The sequence below is a fragment of the Nuphar pumila genome, chromosome 2, assembly GCF_984573655.1.
Source record: "Nuphar pumila chromosome 2, dmNupPumi1.hap1.1, whole genome shotgun sequence".
Classification (NCBI taxonomy): Eukaryota; Viridiplantae; Streptophyta; class Magnoliopsida; order Nymphaeales; family Nymphaeaceae; genus Nuphar; species Nuphar pumila.
The window spans coordinates 121,565,422-121,588,188 of record NC_143250.1 but is presented as its reverse complement, the minus strand read 5'-3'; the positions used below and the strand labels follow the sequence as shown (position 1 = coordinate 121,588,188).

Sequence of the window (22,767 nt, the reverse complement as noted above, 5' to 3'; positions counted from 1 at the left end):
AACTAGATGCATGTGTCATTAGAATTGACTAGAGGAGTGACTACTTATTTTGCAAAACGCATTTGATTTCCATATAAAAAGAACTAATGAACAAATGATGACTGATTGATGAATATTAGATTATAAATGTTGTGCAAATAGCTCAAAGTTATAAAGGCAAATTTCTTGTATGAACAAATAGCAGGTAAATCACTATCTCACTACCGCTATGGTAATGTGCCAAAGAGCAGCTTCCCAATTTTAAGTTTCGCATTGTCATTGTTATACATGATTCAATAATATTTGCAGCTTAACATGGTTTTGCTTTCTCCACAATTACATACGAGCATACTTCTGAAGGGTAAATATGTCATGATTTGTTTGTATAAGGGCATCTTTGTCTTTTTGCACATGTACGTATGTTTTTGTCATTTCTTATTTTTACAACGTTAATTATCTCCATAGAACATTACCTGAACCTCTAATATGTAGTATATGTTTCAGAAAGAACATTACTATAACCTTTAATATGCAATACACGTTTGACAAGGAACTAATGAGAAAGCACTGAACCTCTCTCTCTCTCTCTCCTTGCATATCTTCCATTTCATATGATCTGTTGCAGAAATAAAAAGGAAAAGGTTAAAAAAGTAGTTTCAGATGTATTTAAGGTGGCTACCAGATCATATTTTTGCTCTGGGACTGTAGGAGTTGAAAATCACCAGCCAGCTGACATCAGCACATACCTGGCCTGAAGTTGCAGGTTTGATTTTGGAAGATTTTTAAGCAATTTTGCATCTTTTTTTGGTACCCAATTGCTGAGTTATGAATTTCTCAAACTATTTCCTGCCAATAGACTGTTTCGGAATTTTTGTGATGTCTTTGAGCCAAGAGCCCATCTAGGGGATGATTGATGGTTGGGATATATATATATATATATATATATATATATATATATATATATATATATATATATAGTTGCACAACCCTTAGGTGTGCAGCTACAGTGGAACGAGCCTGGCCATCCATCACGGGGCCAGCGCCCAAAAAAACTTGCAAAAACACTGTTTTGCGAGTTTTAAGCTTTAGTGACGCTTTAGAGTGTCGCTGTTCAGGCCCAGGGGATGTGCACGTCTTTTGTAAAAAGATATTTAGCAACGCTTTAAAGCGCTGCTCAAGGCCCCGGTGAAACTGGGACCTTTAGCGGCGCTTTAAAGCATCGCTAAAGGCGCTAAAATGCACATACAGCGCGTTTTAGCCCCTGATGGATGGCCATGATCATTCCATTGGTAGCTGTGCACCTAAGGGCTGTGCAGCTACCAATCTCTCTCTCTCTCTCTATATATATATATATATGTGTGTGTGTGTGTGTGTGTGTGTGTGTGTGTGTGTGTGTGTGTTCCTGAGATTTATAGGAAAACCTGCAAACTAAGGGCCTACTGTTAGATAGCAGGTGTATCCTATGTCAGAGCACAAAGGGAATGTCTAGACAACTTTCTGTGAGTATTCAGTAATCAATTAGCAGCTTATTTAAGCTAGCTTGACCAGGCAGAGTGATGCTTTTCACATGGGACCATGGGAAAAGACTTAGCTACATAGAACACTTCCAAGTAAAAATGAAATATTATTTGCCTCTGATGGGTAAAACTGTAATGAAACAAGAGTGCACAATTACAATGCCAACAAAGGGCTACACAAGTGCACAAATATAATATGGTCTCTAATGGACCGATAACAATCTCATAAAAGAGATACACAAAAATATAAAATCCACAAGATCACAAAGCTCACAAGAGCATAATAAAAAAGTATTGTATTAATCACACATCAAATGCTTTAGAAAAGCATAAAGATACATGGAGAGGTGAGGCTCTATCATTGCTTTAAGGGAGGCAGTCCAACAGTTGATGGACTGCCTCCATGACCGTTGGGGGCAGTCCAACGACTAGTTGGACTCTCCTCCCAATAGTCATTGTTGAGAATAGGTGGTTTAAGTTTAAATCTTCTTAGATTGGAGGTTATTTGATATTTTTATTTAATAATGGACTTAGATGTAATTTATTCTTTTGGCCTCTCTCTATTTAACATAGAGAGAGGCCCTAATATCAATTAACGAGTTTGCTTCTTGTGCAACCGTCTCTCTCTCTCTCTCTCTCTATATATATATATATATATATATATATATATATATACCTAGGGTTCGGTGCATCTCATCTATCCTTCTACATGGTATCAGAGAAATCGATCGTGGGAGCGTGATCGATCGTGATCAAACTACGATTGATCTACACCAACAAAAAAAATTTATATTCAAATCAGGTCAGCTGTTTCGTTTTCTGTGTAAGATCTGATAACAGATCTGGGATTTGACCAAGGTCATGACCCGGATCTGTCATTAGATCCAAGGGAGCAGATGTGGATGCGTGTTGTTGGTATGGTAGCTCAGCGTTTTTGGATTTTTGTTCCTGCCGTGATTCTCTGTTGCCGAGTTTTTCTGTCGTGATTTCCTGGATTTCCTGCCGTGATTTTCTGTTGCCGAGTTTTGTTCCTGCCGTGATTTCTTGGATTTCTTGCCGTGATTTTCTGTTGCTAAGTTTTCCTGTCGTGATATCCTGCTGTTTAGGCACAACAGCAATCTCCTTTGTCGTAGTTTTTTTTTTATTTCCTGTCGTGATGTCCTGCTGTTTGGGAGAAACAACAATCACACTTGTTGTGCTGTTGCTCGTGATTGAGATATGACTGTTGAGCTATATATGTCTGGGAGCAGCAACTGTCCTGATTCATTTTTTGCGTATGCATATTGTCGTTGGTCGTGATTCCCTGGATTTTAGTTGGTAGTTTAATTCAGAATATGGAAATAGCAAGCGTGATTCCCTGCTGTGCTGAAAAAAAAACTAAAATTATTATTCATGTTTGTGGGCTGCTGTTCATTACTGTCGTGGAAACTGAAGGCTTGATTCCCTGCTGTGCTGGGAAAATATTCTTATTGTGGGTTGTTGTTCCTTACTGTCGTGGTTTTTTTTGTGTGAACAACTATTGGTTGTCGTATCGGTTGATGTGTGAGTGTAACACACGCTATTCCCTGTGTTGATTGAAGCCTGTCCAGATTTTATCTCTACTGAAATAGAAGTATATCTTCAGTATGGCTGAAACTTCAAAATGTGATTCCAAAATGAAACATATTGGGGAGTATAAGGCATTTGCCAATCCCTTTTCGTACTGCTCTTCTGTAAGGTTGAATGAAACTAACTATGCCAGGTGGTCCAGAACTTTTATGATGTCGGTATCTGGACATCGTAGAAAACATATCTTGTTGGAAGACGAACCCACTGAAAAAGTGGGAAAATATGTTACTTGGGATGAAGATAATGACATAGTTATGTCGTGGATTGTGAATAGTGTTGAACCCCCTATTGCAGATGGTTTAATTTACTATAATACAGCCAAACAGATGTGGGACAATCTTCGAGATACGTACTCACAAGAAACTAATGTGAGTCGTATCCTGCAAGTTGAACAGGAGATATATAATTTACAGCAAGGAGATCAGACCTTGGCCCAGTACTATGCCTCCATCAAAGCTGCCTTTGAAAGACTTAATGCTCACAAACCTCTCTGTTGTTCGAAACAAAAGGATCATCAAGAACAAACTATGGTTGCTCGGTTTCTTACAAGTCTATCTTCAGAATTCTCTGTTGCAAAAGTCCAAATGTTGACTGGTTCAGATGTACCTACTCTTGATGATGCATACAATCGTCTGAGTAGACTTGCGATCTCTCTTCCACAATCTCAGCCTGTGACTCAGTCATCTGCTCTAGTTGTCTCATCTGGTTATGGGTGTAGAAATCTTCAGAATATTAGAGGACGAGGTCGTGGACGAGGTATGGGAGGCAGATAAAAGCTTCAATGTACATTCTGTGGAAAATCTGGACATTTAGAAGATCGTTGTTGGGATAAGCATGGTCGGCCAACCTCTTCTTCATCAAAGTCATATGCTCCTAAAGCAAATGTTACTACTCTCGAGGCAACAAAGGTACAAGATAATATCTCTGCAAATGGCAGTAGTATCACCCTCAGTCGTGCTAAATATGATGAGCTGATATCTCTTCGTCCTTTGAGTTTCACCCCTCCTGTAGCTGGTGTTGCCTATTCAACCGGAAATCATCTTCATCCGACTGACAGTAAGTGGATTATTGACTCTGGTGCATCCAGACATTTGTGTGGAAATTCACTTGTTTTTTCAGATCTAAAGGATATTAATGTTCATCGAGGAGTCTCATTAGCCGATGGGAGTTCCTCCCCGGTTGTTGGTCAGGGAAATATTTCTATATCCTCCTCATTACAGTTGCAAAATATTCTTCATGTTCCAAACTTTCCTCAAAGTTTACTCTCTGTTAGTTGCCTTATAAAAGAACAAAACTGTAGAGTAATATTTGATCTGATGAGTTGTCATTTTCAGGATTTGCTGACGGGGAAGAAGATTGGTGGAGGCTATGAAGAAAATTGAGTTTACTACCTACATCATCCAATGGGTAATGTTCATACTGCAGTGGAACACTCATTCAGTCCTGTTCAGTGGCATCGTCGTCTTGGTCATCCTTCATTGTCAAAGCTTCGTTCGGTCTTTTCTCAAATTTCTTGCACTACATCATTTCAGTGTGAAGCATGTCAGCTGGGCAAGCATCATCGAAGTTCGTTCCTTTCGAGTCAGAGTCAGTCTAGTAATAATGTTTTTGAACTTCTTCATGCAGATGTATGGGGTCCTAGTAAGATTCCTACTAGGACTCAGTGTCGATACTATCTTGTTATTGTTGATGACTTCTCTAAGTTGTCATGGGTGTTTTTAATAAAAGAACGATCTGAAGTTCCAAGTATTATCAAATCCTTAATTCTTGAAATAAAAACTCAGTTTGAATCTATTGTCAAGATTGTTTGCACTGATAATGCTCTTGAGTTTAAATCAAAAGTTCTGTTACAATTTTACCAAGATCATGGCATTCAACCTCAAACTTCCTATGCCTATTCATCTCAACAAAATGGGGTGGTTAAGCGAAAACATATGCACCTGCTTGATGTTGCCCGAACCATTATGATTCAATCTAATGTTCCTGCGTTATACTGGGGTGATGCGATTACCACTACTTGTTATCTGATCAACCGCATGCCTTCATCTTCTGTGGGTGATCAAATTCCATTACATATCCTAAAACCTAATGCCCCACTCTTCTCTTTCTCGCCCAAAATATTTGGATGTGTTTGTTTTGTACTCAAACTTGGCCCTGACCGTGATAAATTAGTCGCTCAAGCTACAAAATGCATATTTATAGGTTATCCCAAAAATCAAAAGGGATATCGATGTTATGATCCTATTTCTCGCCGAGAGTATGTCAGTGCGGATGTATCTTTCTTGGAATCCACTCCATATTACTCTAGTACCGGTTCCCCGCTGCAGGTTGATCTAGCTGAGTCTTTTTCATTACCTATACCTCCTTTTCCTTTGGAATCCATGCCCTTATTACCGAACCAAACTTCATCCTCTTCCAGATTTCATAATCCTCCATTGGTATATGTGCGTAGAGCTCCACCTCCGCAAGTGCCTTCATCTTCTTCTTCCCCTGAGGTAAGTTCTACTGACAATAGTGATCTTCATGATGATGATAACATGCCTATTGCTCTACGAAAGGGGACACGAAAATGTACCTTATATCCCATATCTCATTTTTGTCTCCGATGCCAGAATTGGAAATCAGATGAAGTCTTTTATTTCAGTCTTATCTGCTGAAACTATTCCTCTGAACTATCAACATGCAGAGCTTGATAACCACTGGAAGCTGGCTATGCAAGAAGAAATTAATGCTTTAGTATCTCAGCATACATGGGATCTAGTTGATTCCCCAGCAGATGCTTTTAACATTGTTGGATATAAATGGGTATATACAATAAAGTACAAATTTGATGGTTCTATTGAAAGGTACAAGGCCAGATTAGTAGCGAAAGGGTATACTAAGACATATGGTATTGATTTCTTTGAAACTTTTTCTCTTGTTGCACGGATGGGTACCATTCGTCTTGTTCAGCATGGTTGGAGCTTGTGCCAATTAGATGTGAAAAATGCATTTCTATATGGGGATCTATCTGACACCATTTACATGCAACAACCTTCAGGTTTCGAGGTTGAGGGGGAGTGTCAGAAGGTGTGTAGATTGAGAAAGGCGATTTATGGCTTGAAACAAAGTCCTTGCGCATGGTTTCAAAAGTTGTTTGAAGTGATGTCATGCTTTGGCTTTAATAGGTCAGTGACAGATCATATACTATTTATCAAGAAAACTAACTCAAGCATAGTTGTTATGGTGGTATATGTGGATGACATCATTCTTACAGGAGACAATGTGAAAGATATTGAAAACACAAAGGCTCATCTTCAAAAGCACTTTGTTACAAAAGACCTTAGTTCACTTAGATATTTTCTGGGTATAGAAGTTGCTAGGAGCCGTGAAGGGATGGTTTTCTCTCAACGGAAGTATGTTCTTGACTTATTAAAGGAAACGAGAATGTTGGGAGCTAAACCAACAAATATTCCCATGGACCATAAAGTTCAGTTGTTTGAAGAAGGGTCAAAACCAGTTGATAGCAAAAGCTACCGCTCCCTAGTAGGGAAGCTATTATATGTAACTGTGACCAGGCCGGATATTGCTTTAGCATTAAGCAAAGTTAGCTAGTTTATGGACAAACCAACTGAGGTACACTGGAATGCAGCCATAATGATTCTCAGGAAAGGGGTTATTGTTCAGGAAAGGTGGAACTCTGGAGATAGTGGCCTATTCTGATGCTGACTATGCAGGATCTGTAGTAGATAGAAAATCTACCACAGGATTCTGTGTGTTTTTGGGAGACAATTTGATTTCTTGGAGAAGAAACAAAATGTGGTTTCTAGGTCGAGTGTAGAATTAGAATATCGGGCTATGGCCCAAACAACTGCTGAATTGATGTGGGTTCGTACTATTCTTCATGATCTTCAGGTGAAGGTTTTCTCTCCTATGACCATGATGTGCGATAACAAGGCTGCAATATATATAGCGAACAATCCTGTCTTTCATGAGAGAACAAAGCACATTGAAGTTGATTGCCACTATGTAAGAGATATGATTCAAGCTGGCCATATCACTACCAAATATCTAAAGTCGGAAAATCAAGTTGCAGATATGTTTACAAAACCCCTTGCTAGACCAAATTTCTCAAAATGTTGTGACAAGCTGAGCATGATTGATATCTATGCTCCAACTTGAGGGGGAGTGTTGAGAATAGGTGGTTTAAGTTTAAATCTTCTTAGATTGGAGGTTATTTGATATTTTTATTTAATAATGGACTTAGATGTAATTTATTATTTTGGCCTCTCTCTATTTAACATAGAGAGCCACCCTAATATCAATTAACGAGTTTGCTTCTTGTGCAGCCGTCTCTCTCTCTCTCTCTCTCTCTCTCTCTCTCTCTCTCTAGGGTTCGGTGCATCTCATCTATCCTTCTACAGTCATATGACATCACATTTTCAATAAACAAAAAAGAAATAAAAACAAACAGACTTTTCAGTCCCTAATGGACTGTACTAGAATATATATTATGAAATGACCAAAATACCCTTGATATACGTATATTGTATAAATATACATATATCAATCAAGTATGAATATATACACAGTATTTTAACAAAAACTTGCATCATGGCAGGTCTGGCTTGAGCACCATTCATATCCGGGAGCACTGTCCATCCCAGAGTTACCAGAAACGCCTAGGTAGGTGGGGAAGCACACTTCCCCAAAGCGCCTTTCGGAAGCACGAAATGTCACGCTGAGAAGCGCGCTTCCCCCATTTTTTTCATTTTTTTGTATTTTTATTTTTTTGTTTGTTTTTTGTTTTCTCTCTTTTTCGCTTCCCCCTCGCTTCCTAGGTCGCTTCCGGTTCACTTCCTAGGTTGCTTCCGAGATGCTTCCTGATTCACTCCGCTTCCCGCTTCCTAAAATTTTGAAAGTGCCTCGCTTCCCGCTCTTGCTTCCTCGATTGGCAACCATGGTCCATCCTTGGTGGAATTAGCTCACTATAGCATCTAATTCTGCAGAAAGAGCATATTAGCAACTTCATTTTTTTATCATCAGCTGTGTTTGTTCACAATGACAGAGCGGCAGTTGTAGTAATCCTTTTTGCAATATTTCTTATTTGAAACTAAAGACTTCATAAAAACACACATAAATAAGATAACTTTTCATTCCATCACGTCACAGTTAAAAATAAACAATCAGGGATTCAAGATTAATTAAAATAATAAAAAACCATAGACACTAGTAGTGGCAGAATATATAAGAACATAAATATCAAGACCAAGATCGCATAGTTAACAAGATTTGAGGGTAGCATGAAATCAGAAATATGATTAGATGGTTGTGAAATCTATTTGAAGAGAGAACTACAAGTCAACCATCACCCTATCAAGTGTACTGCAGATAAATAGAGAACCAAATAGGCAAACTGCAGCAAGAAGGGAAAACAACACAAGCATGCATGACGAGGATCAGGACGGCTTACCAGTTACAGCTCTCACAACTTCACTAGAAGCATACTCTTGAATTGTATTATTAGAAAAGAGAAGTTTAATCAACATTGCTGCTTGTACAGATGTGTCTGGATCACTTGAGCTAATGATGTCAAGCACAATTTGAATCCCACCTGCTTCAGCAACAGCCCTTTTATTTGAACGGCTGTACATCACAAGATTTTGCAAAGCACATATTGCTACCACTTTCATTTCTTCTGTGGGCTGATCTTCAAGCAGATTCACGAGGGCACGACATGCTGCAACAGCTTCTGTTGAACGGGCAAGACCCTCATTCTGGAAAAGATCACCAAGAGAAAGAGCTAGTAACAGCCTTGCCTGCTGAGTTTGAGTTTGTGGATCAAGAAGGTACTGGGATAGTGGAGAAATTGCAGACTTTGCAGCCTTTGTTTCTCTTATCTTCACATTGTTCAACAAAGCTTCCAACAGTCTTGCTGCTGTTTCCTCACATTGATGGGACCTGAGAAGTACCAAAAGAGCATCTATAGCACCACTTTCTGCCATTGCTTCAGCACTGGCTGCATCATCGCTTTCCAACACCAGCAAAGCATTTAATGCACCAACAACAGTTGTTTCTGTACCAGAGCGAAGCATCCTTACTAGTACAACAACTGGCACCTCAAGATAAAATTCAGAACTAAATTGCAAAATACAAGACAAGACAGATGCTGCAGATTCCCATAAGGCATGAGCTAATGGAGGATCTGACTGCAATATAACTTTTGATAGCTCACTGACTCCACCTTCCTTTGCAATTGCATTTGGCCAAGTCAAAGCGATGTTTACAAGAGCCTTTATAGCCCTCTGCTGCAGAATGGGCACACCGGATCCAAGAACTTGAATTAGAGGGCCAATTGCTTGCTGTGTTATGGCATCCTTCTGCAAATGCTCCTCAAATAGCAAGTGAGAAAGAAGTTCAGCTGCCAGCTGTTGTACCACTTGTGAAGTTGAACCTAATAGCAATGCAATGAGTGGCTCAATGGTTTGCTGAGGTGTTAGCTTGTGATCAGCTCGACATTGAGGATGCTCCAAAATATTTACAAGAACCTGCAAGGCACTATGCTGTCCCTCAGGACTAAAATCGGCACGTGATAACAATGACAAAAGAGGCTCCACTACTTTTGCAGCAGAAGAGCCCTTTGCAATGCTTGCATTGTTTGTTAGTATACGAAAAAGTTCTGCAAACAAAGCACATAGGAAATCAGGTGCTTCTGGAAGGATATCAAGTACATTCTCAATAATTCCAGCTTTCACCATGTCTATTTTACAAGCAGGTCTGTCCTTTCCTAACTTCACAAGTGCCTTGGCCACAGCCTCGTGAAGCATGTAATTATTATCAAAGAGAAGACCAACAAGAGGAATCACAGCCCCATGGGCAGCAACAAGTTCTGCTAATTGTTCATCATCCAGTAGCTTATCTAGGGCTCGGACTACTGCAAGCTGAGCAGGGTTGAACTCAGCAAGAAGAAGGGACACCAGAGGTTCCACACAGTGTGCTGCAGCCAGTGTAGATCGAATTCTTGTGTTGCCAAAAAGGACACAACACAGCTCTGCAGCATCTCCTTTCAGTTGCATCGAACAATTAGAGGAAAGAATCCGACAAAGAACATCAACAGCATTCATTTCAACATCAGCCACAGCTAAAGCTCTGGATGGACTTTCATGCAAAAGCCTCACCAGTGCAGAAATTGCAGCATGTTGCTCCCTTTCTGAGCCAGTGTTAAGAATCTCAACAAGTGGTTGGACAGCCTGCCGAGCAGTTTCTCCAGTTCTTATATGATCTGATGTAAAAAGGCTCTCCAAGGCTTTAGCAGCACTATATCTAGAAGCTCTTGCACCAAGGTGTAAGACAGCTACAAGCTGATTAACAGCACCAAACGCTGATTCATGTCTCCTTATTTCAGGATTGCTGAATAAAATCCCCAGTAAATCAGTTGCTGCTTCTTCTGTTGCATCTTGTGGACCAAGGGAAAGATACTTGGTTAATGCCTCTATTGCCCCAGCTTCTACCATCACTGGATTGTTTGCAGGGGTATCTCTTGCCAGTTGAATCAAAAGACCAAGTGCTAGGAAAGGTGCACCAGGCCTATCTGGAATTGGTTTGAGCAGATCAACAAGTGATGGTATTGCTTTTCGAGAAGTTGCACCATTTCTTATGTCGTCAACTCTGAAAAGCCTCTCTAGAGCAACCTGGTCTGGATAGTGCACCAGTGAGAACTTTTCTGACAGTGACAATAGATCAGATATATCAGCATCAGCAGAACCTAGCAATGATATCAGTCCACTCGCTGCACCTGAATTGGCAACTGTGAGCAAGGTCCCTCTGCTACCATTGCAGACAAGACTGGACACTGCTTGGGCTGCAAAGTATCTATTTGCTGACTCCTCTGACTTCAACAAGCTTGCTAGCACAGGGATAGACCGGCTAGTTGCATGTGCCCGTATAATATCCCTATCTTGAAAAAGAATTGCAAGCAACAGAGCACAAACCCATGTACTTTGATCTTCCTTACAATCAGTCTGTGCAATAAGGTGTACATGATTAAGGAGATGCGTTCGGATGGTTTTAAGAAGCAAAATCATACAATATAACAAACGAAAGTGCATGAACAGGAAAGTAGAGAGAAGCATTTCAATAAAAAATAAAATCTCAAAATGGGGCTATTGCTTCTTGATTTTTTATCAAAACCATATAGGTTAAGCCATTAAAGTTATAATTGCAACCTTTTGCTTATCATTCTTCTTACCTGTGTAGCTTGGTGTAAATACTGTGAGATCCTCTCAGTGAGTACTTCCACCGCTCCAACATCCAACATGGTTGGTTTGCTTCTGCTGTAATGACATGCAAGGACAGAGAGTAACCATATGGGTGCAGCACCACCTAATACCACAACTGTTGAATCTGCTTGACCATTTGTGCTTTGAGCTTCTCTATCTTTAGTATAAATGGAAAACCAATCAGCCGCTTCATTTTCATCATGACCTAATGATGAACTTATAGATCCAGAACTAAGCATTTGAACAAGCGACTGAATAAGACTTGCACATAGATTTGATTTATTAAGGACCTCCACAACTAAATGATGATTTTCTTCTGCAGCACAAATAAGAAGTGCAGTCCCTCCTACCTTGACTTCCATGTTCATTGAGCCAATAACGCGCCTTGCAATGGACTCAACGCACCTAAAAGTACTAGCAACTTTGTTACCAAGGAAAATGGGCTGATCTTTGCAAAGCCTACATAAGATTTCTATGGCTTTCTCCTGTAAATTAGAAGTCCCCTCAGCCAGACATAAAACTAGAGGACCTAGAGTGTTGGGAAAATCAGCAAGAACAGTCCATGCTGGCTTGCTGTGTCCACTGCTTCTCTTTGTTGATAATAAAGCAAGTGCACAAAGTGCCTCTGATGCAGCAGCAGAATTAATATTAGCAGATTCAAGTAGAGAAACTAGCGCAAGTACAGTTCCAGCACGGTGTACAACCTCAGTCAAATCATCATTGATTGGGTGACATTCAAGTAGATGGACAATAGCAGCAGCAGCATGGGTCCTCCCATCAATGGTGGCATCACACAGTACTCTTGTAATCGATGCAATTATATCACCAGCACTAGCCTGCTCTGCAATGACACTGTCAAGGAGAAGATTAGCAAGAGCCCTTGTTGCTTGTTCTGCAACTTGAAGAATGGATGAGTTAGTGAGTGCAACTAAAGGATCAAGTGCATTCCTAGAAACAGATGCCACTTCTCTGTTTTCTTTTATTGATCGGAAAATTGCAGCAAGGCATCGTGCAGACTCAATCAAGATTTGTTCAGACTCCATGCTAAGCAGCTTCATGACTGGCCAAAGAGTCTTGACAGCAACATTAGTTTCTCGTAAGTCCTTCCTGCAATCCAAGAGTGCAGCAAGAACTGATGCTGACTTAGCTTGAGTTTCCTCTTTTGTAGAGCTCAAGATCCTTATGATCGTCTCAATTGAATCACTAGCAGCACTTCCTTCCTGCAGTATATCATTCAAAGGAGCAACTGAAAGAAGACTGCAAAGTGCATCCAAGACGTGAACCTTTGATTCAGGTAAATCGCTGGTAAGCATTGCAGTTAGTTGACTAATCGTTCCTGTATCTGATTTATGTGTAAGATGTCTCAAAGTCTTTGCAGCAATCTCTTTCCCGTTATAACTTCCATTTTTTAACAGCCATAATAAAGCAGAAACCGCATCAGCACTTTCAACACAAGCACGGATATCCTCACTGTGATTGCACAGATTCCCAAGAATTGTTGCTGCATCTTCCTTGGCTTTTGCAGACCCTATTTCAAGAATCTGCACAAGCGGAGGTATACCTCCAGCAGCTGTAATAGCCCATTTACTTTGATCATTTTCATTTGACAAAAGGCAAAGTAATGCCACCGCACATTCCTGCTGCTGCTCTGATGATAGTCCAAGAAGAGAAATTAATAGTTGTACACCCTCACGGCCTTGCAATGCACGCCATAAACTGCCTTCACTATTGCAAAGTATCAATAAGGATCTTATCAACTCATCCTGGACCTCTGTGGCTGCCATGGTTATTAAACCAACAAGCAATATTTTTGCATCTGAATTTGTTAATTTCTTTGACAATGTTGTGTTCCCATACAAGCTGGCCAGTGCTTCTATTGTGCGTTCCTGCACAAGAAAAGGCACCCGAGGTTTAAATTGTTTAATCAATACTTGCTCAATAATCACTGGATCTGACGGCCTAACAGATTCTGCTTTGCTATCATATATCATAAGAGCTGAGGCTAATGCTCCCATTGTGTCAGCAATTTGTGCAGATGATGTGCAAGATTCGAGACTTTCACCAAGGCTAGATATTACAGATGACAATCCACCTGATATGTTTGCCAAAGCACACATTGAGTTTTCCTGCAATGCTTGTGCAGACTCTCCCTGCATAAATTCCTTGGAAGGTGCAATCGTTGCATTTATTAAAGCAGGGATGCCATTACAACCAGCTATCTCTCTTCTTGCTTCTTTACATTGGGCAGAGAGAGCTTTTAATGCTCCTGCTGCTTCAGCTCTTACAGATGTTTCATTGCCAGGTCCTAGTAATTTGAGAAGTTGCTTAGTAGCTTCAGCATTCAGCACTCTCACACAAATAGATCTCTCTTCCATCATCATACATGCCAGTAGAAAGCATACATTTGCTTGAGTAGTTGACTGCCCAGTAGTAAGCAATTTCACAAGAATATCTACTCCTCCTGCTTCAATTGTAGCAGACCAGAACCCCTCCGTACTGCAAGACAGGTTTCTTAGAGCACCAGTGAGCAGGCTATCTACCAGGTTGCCAGCTTTTGCCCCAATCTGCAGCTGCTCCCACAAAACAGGAACTACTCCTTCTGTTGAGAAGATCTTTGACCCAACATGATCCTTTGCTCCACCTTGAGAAACTGCATAGATAGCTTTAGCAGCTGCAAGTTGCCCCTCCTCAGAACTGGATTTGAGTAGACCAAGCAATGGAGGAATGCAACCACCAAGCAATACTTTCACTCTCAATTCATCCTCCTTACAGAGTGACCCTAAAACAGTGGCAGCTCGTATCTTTATTCCTAGCAATCCTGATCTAAGAAGGGAAACCAATATTGGAACCGCCTGTGAGTGTGATCCAACAGCACTGAAAGCATTCTCACGAGTACTAATCATATCCAATAATTGCTTTAATGAGTTTTCTTTATCTAGTACAGAGGAGGCATTCCTCCGCAATATTTCAATACACTGTGCCACAGTTGCCAAGGTGCCATCTGGATCCTCCATGCTACTACTGCGTTCCCTGCAATTAGATCATGAAATGGAGAAAGATCTTAATAAAAGTATGTTATTGCTCACGTATAACTCAAACTATCAATCACTGTCATTTTAAACAGGATAATCATCAATAGCAATCGAGGCAAAGGTTATTAAATAGGTTACATACATACATGTATATATAGGGTAGTGGGAAGCTACCCGACTGCATCCCTACCAGATGAAATCAGATGGTTTGGGACCATCAATTTTTGGTGTTTTTTCGAAATTCTGACCTTACAGATGTGTTCAGCATGATTAATTTACTAGAAATTGACACTTGGATCATTTGATTCTGATGCATGGATAGGTTTTTATAATGTTCAAAAATCAATGGTCTACAATTTTCATAAATTTTTTAGGCTTCAAATACCATTTTTTCATCCAAAATGCATGATACAAGTGTCAATTTCTAGTAAATCAAACATGTTGAACACATCTGTAAGGTCAGAATTTCAAATAAACACCGAAAAAATCCTTAGTGGGTAGGGTTGGTATGTTTTCTTTCAGGTAGGTTTCCATTTCTCTCTCTCTCTCTCTCTCTCTATATATATATATATATATATATATATTATATATATATATGTACATATGTTTGTAAATTGTTTTAAAGTGAGGAGCATTTTGGTCATTTTTTCCTTTGTAATAGATACTGTTCATTAGGAACATTTTTTACACTTTCTATTTTTTATTATTTTTTGTCTTTTTAGAATTAGAGCATGAGCTCTATGGTCTTTAGACCATAGAGTCATTGGGAGCTCCCAACGACTCCATTGAAAGCTCCCCAATGGCCTCGTGTATATATAGGGGTGTTTGCCCCCTCTTGTTCTCAATGCTTTTGCTTAAACATTTCATCAATAAAGCCTTTATTTTTTATATTTTGTTCTCTTGTTATAGCCATTGTTGGCTTTTGTATTGTGCCATAGTGGACTTGTGCACGTGCAAATTTGTGTTTATGATCTTTAAGCCCTTAGAGGCCCCTTGTATTGTGTTTCCGTGTATCTCATTCGATGGTATCCGAGCCATAGCATTTTTTATCTTGTGGAAAGAGGCCATTAAGTGTTGGTGTGTCCGTGGTGCTTACTATGACTCAAGTGGACATATTCTTCCACACTCTTCTTTTCTCTCTCTATCTTCTCCCATTCAAAATGAAGCATGATCACAAATTTGATCTTTCCTTCAAGCTTAATGGTTCCAACTATATGGTGTAGACATCCACTATGGAAAATAACCTCGAGGGAAATAAGCTTTGGGGATATGTGATGAACACTATTCCCGAACCTCAACTCAAGCTCACCAAACTAGAATGAGGTCAAGAAAAGGCTCTAGAAGGAGATGCTCAAATGAAGGCTATTGAAGATCATCAATCTAAGGTAAAAGATTGGGAGAGTAACCATGCAAAAATGGTTACATGATTTACGAATAATGTTGAGCTTAAAATATGTGTTAACATTGCAAAATTTTGTAAAGCTAATGAAGCATGATTTTTTATGAAGGGTATGTTTACTCAAAAAGGATCTTACAAGACAATACTTCTTGCAAGAAAAGGTTAGGACTACCAAGCAGAGGGACTTAAGTGTTTAAGATTTTTTTAGTGATTTACTATGGGATGAATTGGCACTTTTGGAACCACAGTGGGTTGTCATCGAGGATGTTGAGCTTAGGCGTCAACAAATGGAAAGAGAACAATTTTTTTAATTTTTGTATGGGTTTCGTCCTGAATTTGAACAAGTTAGATCTTCTCTTCTCTATAGATCTGCACATCTTCCCTTAGAAGATGAGGTGGTCGAAATATGTCAAGAAGAAACTCGTCTTGGTATGATTAAAGGAGAAAATGAAGTGTTGGCGATGTCTAATCCCGTCAACCATGTGAAGACTTACAAGTCTCCACACTTTGGGAGACAAAATAACTATAGTAGTAATAATAACTATAGTAGTGATAGAAAAGTTGTTTGTCACTATTGTAATGTGAGCCGAGACACATAAGACCCACTTGTCCCAAGCTCAATGGTACCTCCAAATACAAGGTGGTTTTCGTTGAAGAATTCACACCAAAGAGGAAATAATCAATTAAAACAGGAGACTTTAAAGACCCGTTCTCTCTTTCTTAACTATCAAAGGCACTTTAAAAAATTACTCAAACTCTCGTCAACTTCGGGTGTCGCACTAGCTTCCTCCTCTCTTCCAGATATCTGCTATTGGATTCTTGATTCGAGAGCTTCTTTTCATATGACACTGCATTAGAATGTCCTATTCGATATGTGCACTAATTCAAAATTATCTTGTGTTTCTACTGCCGATGAAACATCTTTGCAAATAAAAAATATTAGAACCTTAGACTCTAAAAACTCTTAAAAATTTTGTGCTCCAAAAATTAGGGTGGTTCCAAAATTAAATTTAACATTTTTTTGGTTTCTCAAGTCTCTGACCATGGATATGAAATCTCCTTCTCATCTAAGGGTTGCTTTGTGCATGATCTCCGGTTCAGGAAGCAGATTGAGCAAGGACATATGAGGGAAGATCTCTACTTCATGGACTATTTAAATCTTCCTTTTAAATCTTTTTTTAATTATGTCCAAGATAAAGACATTGAAACTTGGTATAAAAGACTTGAACATCTGAGCTATTTAAAGATATATCTCTTTCCTTTTGAAAAAAAAAATTGTAATGAAAAAAATGATCTTATTTGCAAAGATTGTATTCTTAGAAAGATGAAATCTATTCTATTTCCCAATAGGACCTTTATTTCTAAAAAAACTCTTGAATTAGTGCATTTGGATGTATGGAGACCCTCTCCGGTCATATCAAAAGGAGTTTACTCATATTATGTTACATTTATTGATGATTTCACTAGATATGTGTGGGTCTACTTCATCCATTTCAAATCTGATGTATTTTTCTTTTTTGAAAGAACACCCAATTTTAAATGTTTGCATGTTTTTTGTTGTAAGTATTTTGTTCTCTTAAAAAAAATAAGTTATCTCATAAAGCTATTGAATGAGTCTTCATTGGTTATGGGAAAAGCCAAAAAGGCTATAGATGCTTTGATTTTAAGAATAACAAACTCTATATTTCTAAGGATGTGGCCTTCTTAGAAAATAAAAATGATAGTTAAAACTAAGGAGAAAGATGAAGTAAATTATACATTTTTATTTGATATCTTACCAAGAGAAGTTAATTTGTCTTATGATATTTCATTAAATGATAATGAAGAAAACTTAATTATTGATGATAATATGCATTAAAATGATGAGAATGCCGAATCACCATTAAAAAACTATGATATTATTGAAAAACCTATACAAACATATACCCAACATGAGCAAAGCAATCATCTAAGTGGTTTAGAGAAACACACACATAACTCTACTATAGAAGAAACTCCCACCAAGTAGGTTTGCATCTTATAACACATTGGCACCAAACTATAGGGCTTGTTTAATAGCTTTACACTCATATTATGAACCATCATATTATAATGAAGCCAAAAACCTTTAATATTGTGTTGAAGCCATTAATGTAAAATTAGATGTCCTTAAGAAAGCCCAGACTTGAGAAGTGGTTACATTACCCTTAGGAAAGAAATTCTGATGAAACCCTAGAAAGATATAAAGCTAGGTCAGTAGCAAAAGGATATTCCCAAGAATACAATATTGACTATGAAGAAATCTTTGCACCTTTAGCTAGGATGACTAGTGATAGGACTCTCATATTTGTTGTGTCTATCCAAAAATGGCTCATATATCAACTAGATGTTAAAAATATGGTTCTCAATGGAGAATTAAATGAGGAAGATTATATGAATCATCCGCCGAGATTTGATATTGATAAAGGTAAAACTCTTAAGACTTAAAATAACTTTGTATGGTCTTAAATGGGCTCGTAAGGCTTGGTATGATAAATTTAGTGATGTTATGACTTATCTCAGTTTTCATTCTTGCTATACTAACACTGCTCTTTTTATCAAAAGTACAAGTTCTAAGGTAGTTGTACTTCTACTATACGTAGATGACATGATAATAACTAAAAGTGACAAACATGGAGTTATAGATATTAAAAATGTTTTAAAAGAAAATTTTGATATGTCTGATTTGGGCTTTTTAAGATATTTTTTAGGTATTGAAGTTGCTTACTCTCCTAAAGGATATTGTTTTTTTCAAATGAAGCTTGTTACTGATATTTGTGTTAAGTTTGGCATTTCAAATAATAAGAACGTAGCGAACCATGAACTGATCAATGCAAAATTAAGGCTTGAAGATGAGACTCTTATCAAAGATCCCACACCCTATCGGAAACTAGTCGGGTCACTCACTTACTTGTCTATCACCAGACTGGATATAGGCTATGCAGTTCACTCCGTTAGTCAGTTTCAACATGCCCCAACCACTGTGCACATGAGTATGTAATGAAGTGCCAAATGAAAAGAGCAACGTCTCCAAGCGAAAGCACGGAAGCACGCACATACACAAGATGCCACTAAAGGGCAAAATAAACTACAAAAGTGGTCAAGCACAAAAAGAAGATAAAAAATATATCTCACTTCATAGAATGCTTCAAGAGAAGCTTAGCAAATACATGGGGCTGAGCCCCTTATTTATACACAGCAAGGGACCCGAGGGGCTCCCATAGAGTCGTTGGAGCCCCTCCAACGGTCATATTTATGACCGTTGGAGGGGTCCAACGACTCTATGTGGACCCCTCTCAAGTGAATAAAAACAAAAAAGAAAAAAGCAAAAAAAGGAAAAAGAATAAAGGAAAAAGAAAAGGAGAAAAGCATATCAAAGATATACGTGTACAGGGTGAAATTACAGAAATACCCCTATCGGGTTTTACAAAATAAATATATATATATTTATATATATAGATAGACACATAGACATATATATATTATATATATGTGTATGTGTCGTAATCTATGTATATATATATATATATATATATATAAATATACATCATATTTTAACACCCCCCCTCAAACACATGGTGAGATCACCGAGAGTTTGCTAAGGAGGAAGTAGAAGCGAGGCGAAGGCAAAGCTTTGGTGAAGAAGTCCGCCAACTGATATTCGGTAGGAACATATGGAAGTTGAATGGTGCCTCGTAAAAACTCGTCTCGAACATAATGACAGTCCATCTCAATATGCTTCGTTCGTTCGTGAAAAGTGTGATTGCTAGCGATATAAATGGAGCTCTTGTTGTCACAGCATAGCTTTGAGGGAGTTGAGAATGAGACACCCATATCTTTAAGTAAGCTTCTTAACCATATAATCTCAGTTGTGGTAGTGGCCATCGCCCGATATTCGGCTTCAGTAGATGAGAGAGAAACTTTACGCTGCTTTTTACACCTCCAGGAGATAAGTGACTCCCCAAGAAACACACAATAACCTGTGGTCGAAATACGATCATCGGGGTTACCCCCCCAATCAGAGTCAGTATACGCAAGTAAAGTAAGAGGTGAAGAAGAGGATAAGAATACTCCCTTAGTTATGGAATCTTTTAGATATCTGATAATCCTCATTACTGCTGCCATGTGAGTGGTGGTAGGAGCAGTCTGAAATTGGCTTGCACTATGAACAGCATGGGAAATGTCAAGCCTGGTAATAGATAAATATGTTAAGGATCCAATCAATTGACGATAAGGCGTGGGATCTGCTAAAGGAGTGTCATCATTGGCTCTCATCTTGGCATTGATCACTTCTGGAGTCTCCACCTTTTTGTCATCTGTTAGCCCAGACCTAGCAATAATATCAGAGGCAAGCTTCATCTGAGATAGGACATACCCCTTGGGGGAGTATGCAACTTCAATTCCTAAGAAATACCTCAAAAAACCCAGATCAGACATATCAAAATTTTTCTTAAGAATATTTTTAATAAGATCAATACCTTTCTTATCATTACCTGTGATAATCATATCATCAACATATAATAACAAAATGGTTATGTATTCATTAGAGGATTTAACAAACAAAGCAATATCAGTGTAACATGAGGAGAAACCATTATCAAGAACTACTTTGCTAAAAAGATCATACCAAGCTTTGGGGGCTTGTTTTAACCCATAAAGAGCTTTGTTTAATTTTAGAATATTGCCTTTCCCAATTTCAAGACCCGGCGGAGGATCCATAAGAACTTCTTCACATAAAGTTTCATTTAAGAAAGCATTTTTAACATCAAGTTGGTATATAGGCCATTGTTTGATGGATGTGTGATCATCGCAAAATTTTTCCTCTCTCATAATGTTCTCTCTCTTCCTTCTCTTTTCCTTTCCTACCTCTTATTTTCCTCCTTTTTTGAAGGGAGAAAGATAAAAGACGGAAAGAAAGAGAGAAGAGAAAGAAGAGAAGAGAAGAGGAATTCTTTTGCGGATCTCACTTGACCTTAATTTTGAAAATATTTTGAAATAACTCGCCTCCGTTTTTGAAATATTTGCGGGAAAATCGGGAGACGGGATCCGCTCGTCGGTACGAGGTTCGACCGTTCCTGGCGCCTTTACCAGGGGTAATCGAACCAAGGGTCGAATTTCATGCCTTTTGCTTTGCAAAGAAATTATCTAAATATTTATCCTAAGTCTAAATGCACAATGAATCATGCTTGTGCAAATGCAAAGATGTATGCTCTTTTTGAAAATATTTTGAAGAATTTCCAAGTGAAATTGATAAAGTGAAGAAATGATTCCTAACTTAGAACTTAAGATTAAAGTTCTAAGTTTTTAGAATAATCAAGAGCTTGGGAAGATAAATCTAGATCTGGAAAGAGATGGTTTTTTGAAGTTTTTTGAGAGAGAAGAAGAAAGAATTTCTCTAAGTCATAAATGGACTTTGAGTCAGAAATAGAAATGAAAATTGAATCAGTAGGAAATATAGATTTGGGAAATTTGAACGAAATTTGAGAAATGGAATTGATTTAAAAGTTGGATTTTCAAGATGAAATCCGAATCCAATATCTGGATTCTGAATAGAGTTCAAAAGTTGGATTTTGAATTCAGGATCTGAAATGGGAACTTGATTTGAAATCAGGAATGAAATGGAATTGGTTCAAATGAATTGGAACCAAGAAGGAATTTGGATTTTGAAATTTTGAATGGAATTGGATTTAAGATTTGGAATCCAAGATGGTATTTGGATCTGAAAATCTAAGATCCAAGATAGGGTTGGACTCTGGATCCTAAGATGGAATTGGATCTGAAGTCTGAGATCAAAAATAGAATTGGATTCTGGATCCTAGGATGGATTCGGATCTGAAGTCTGAGATCCAATGTAGGATTGGGTTCTGGATCCTAGAATGGATTTGGATCCGAAGTCTAAGATCCAATGTAGAATTGGGTTCTGAATCCTAGAATGAATTTTTGGATCTGTGATCTGAGATCCAAGGCGAATTGGGTTCTGGATCCTAAGAATTGGAATTTGGATCTGAATCTGAGACCCAAAGTAGGGTTGGATTCTGGATCCTAAGAATTTGGAATTTGGATCTGAATCTGAGACCCAAAGTGGGGTTGGATTCTGGATCCTAAGAATTGGAATTCGGATCCGAATCTGAGATCCAATGGTAGAATGAGGATCTGGATCCTAAGAGAAATTTGGATCTATGATTGAAGATCCAAAGCGGAATAAGGAATTGGATCCTAAGAGAAATTTGGATCTATGATTGGAGATCCAAAGTGGAATAAGGATTTGGATCCTAAAAGGAAATTTGGAGTTAAATCCAAAAGATGAATCAAGAATTTCTAAGTTTAATTTGAACTTAAAAAATGAGATTTAGAACTTGAATATACAGATGAATTTCAAAGTCAAATTAAACCTTGAATTTCTGAATTTGGAATTTAGAAGATGAATCGAGAGTCTCAGAGTTAAAATTGAACTTTGAGTTTTGATTAGAGTTTTGAATATAAAATGAATTTGGAATTTCAAAGTCAATTTGAACTTTGAAATCCGATTTGAATTTGAATAAAAATGACTTTGGAGTCTCAAAGTTAAATTAAACTTTGAGATTGAAAATAAAATTGAATTTTGAAAATGAAAGGATGAATTGGATTTTATAAGAATTGAAGATAGATTGAGGAAGATGTTTACATCACTTGGAATTTTTGAAAAAGGAATTTTGAAAATATGATGCAGTTCTATCCTAAATGATGAATGATTTTGCAGATTTTTGAATTTAGACTTTGAAAAGCTATTTCATTCTTTAAATGAATTAAAATAAGATTGAAAATATAATACATCCTTGACTATGGTCATTGAATGTATTATATAATAATCTATATTTAAATTCTAGTGAAGAATGAAACACATTTTGTGCTTTTATAGAGTTTAGAATAGAATTAACCCTCAATATACCCTGACTATGGCCATTGGTATATATATT

At 38.1% G+C, this 22,767-nt stretch overlaps 1 protein-coding gene across 3 annotated transcripts in view; it reads right to left on the bottom strand.

Annotated features, from left to right (window-relative positions):
• Nucleotides 1-22,767, bottom strand: part of LOC149846958 (protein CELLULOSE SYNTHASE INTERACTIVE 1-like) — a 43,374-nt gene that overhangs the window by 3,170 nt on the left and 17,437 nt on the right. For all 3 annotated transcript variants that reach the window (XM_089996696.1, XM_089996695.1, XM_089996697.1), the window contains 2 exons: nt 11,332-14,392; nt 8,557-11,104 (listed from right to left, as the gene is read on the bottom strand). In XM_089996696.1, coding sequence (XP_089852822.1) covers nt 8,557-11,104; nt 11,332-14,392 — 5,609 coding nt within the window. The remainder of the gene's footprint in view (nt 1-8,556; nt 11,105-11,331; nt 14,393-22,767) is intronic.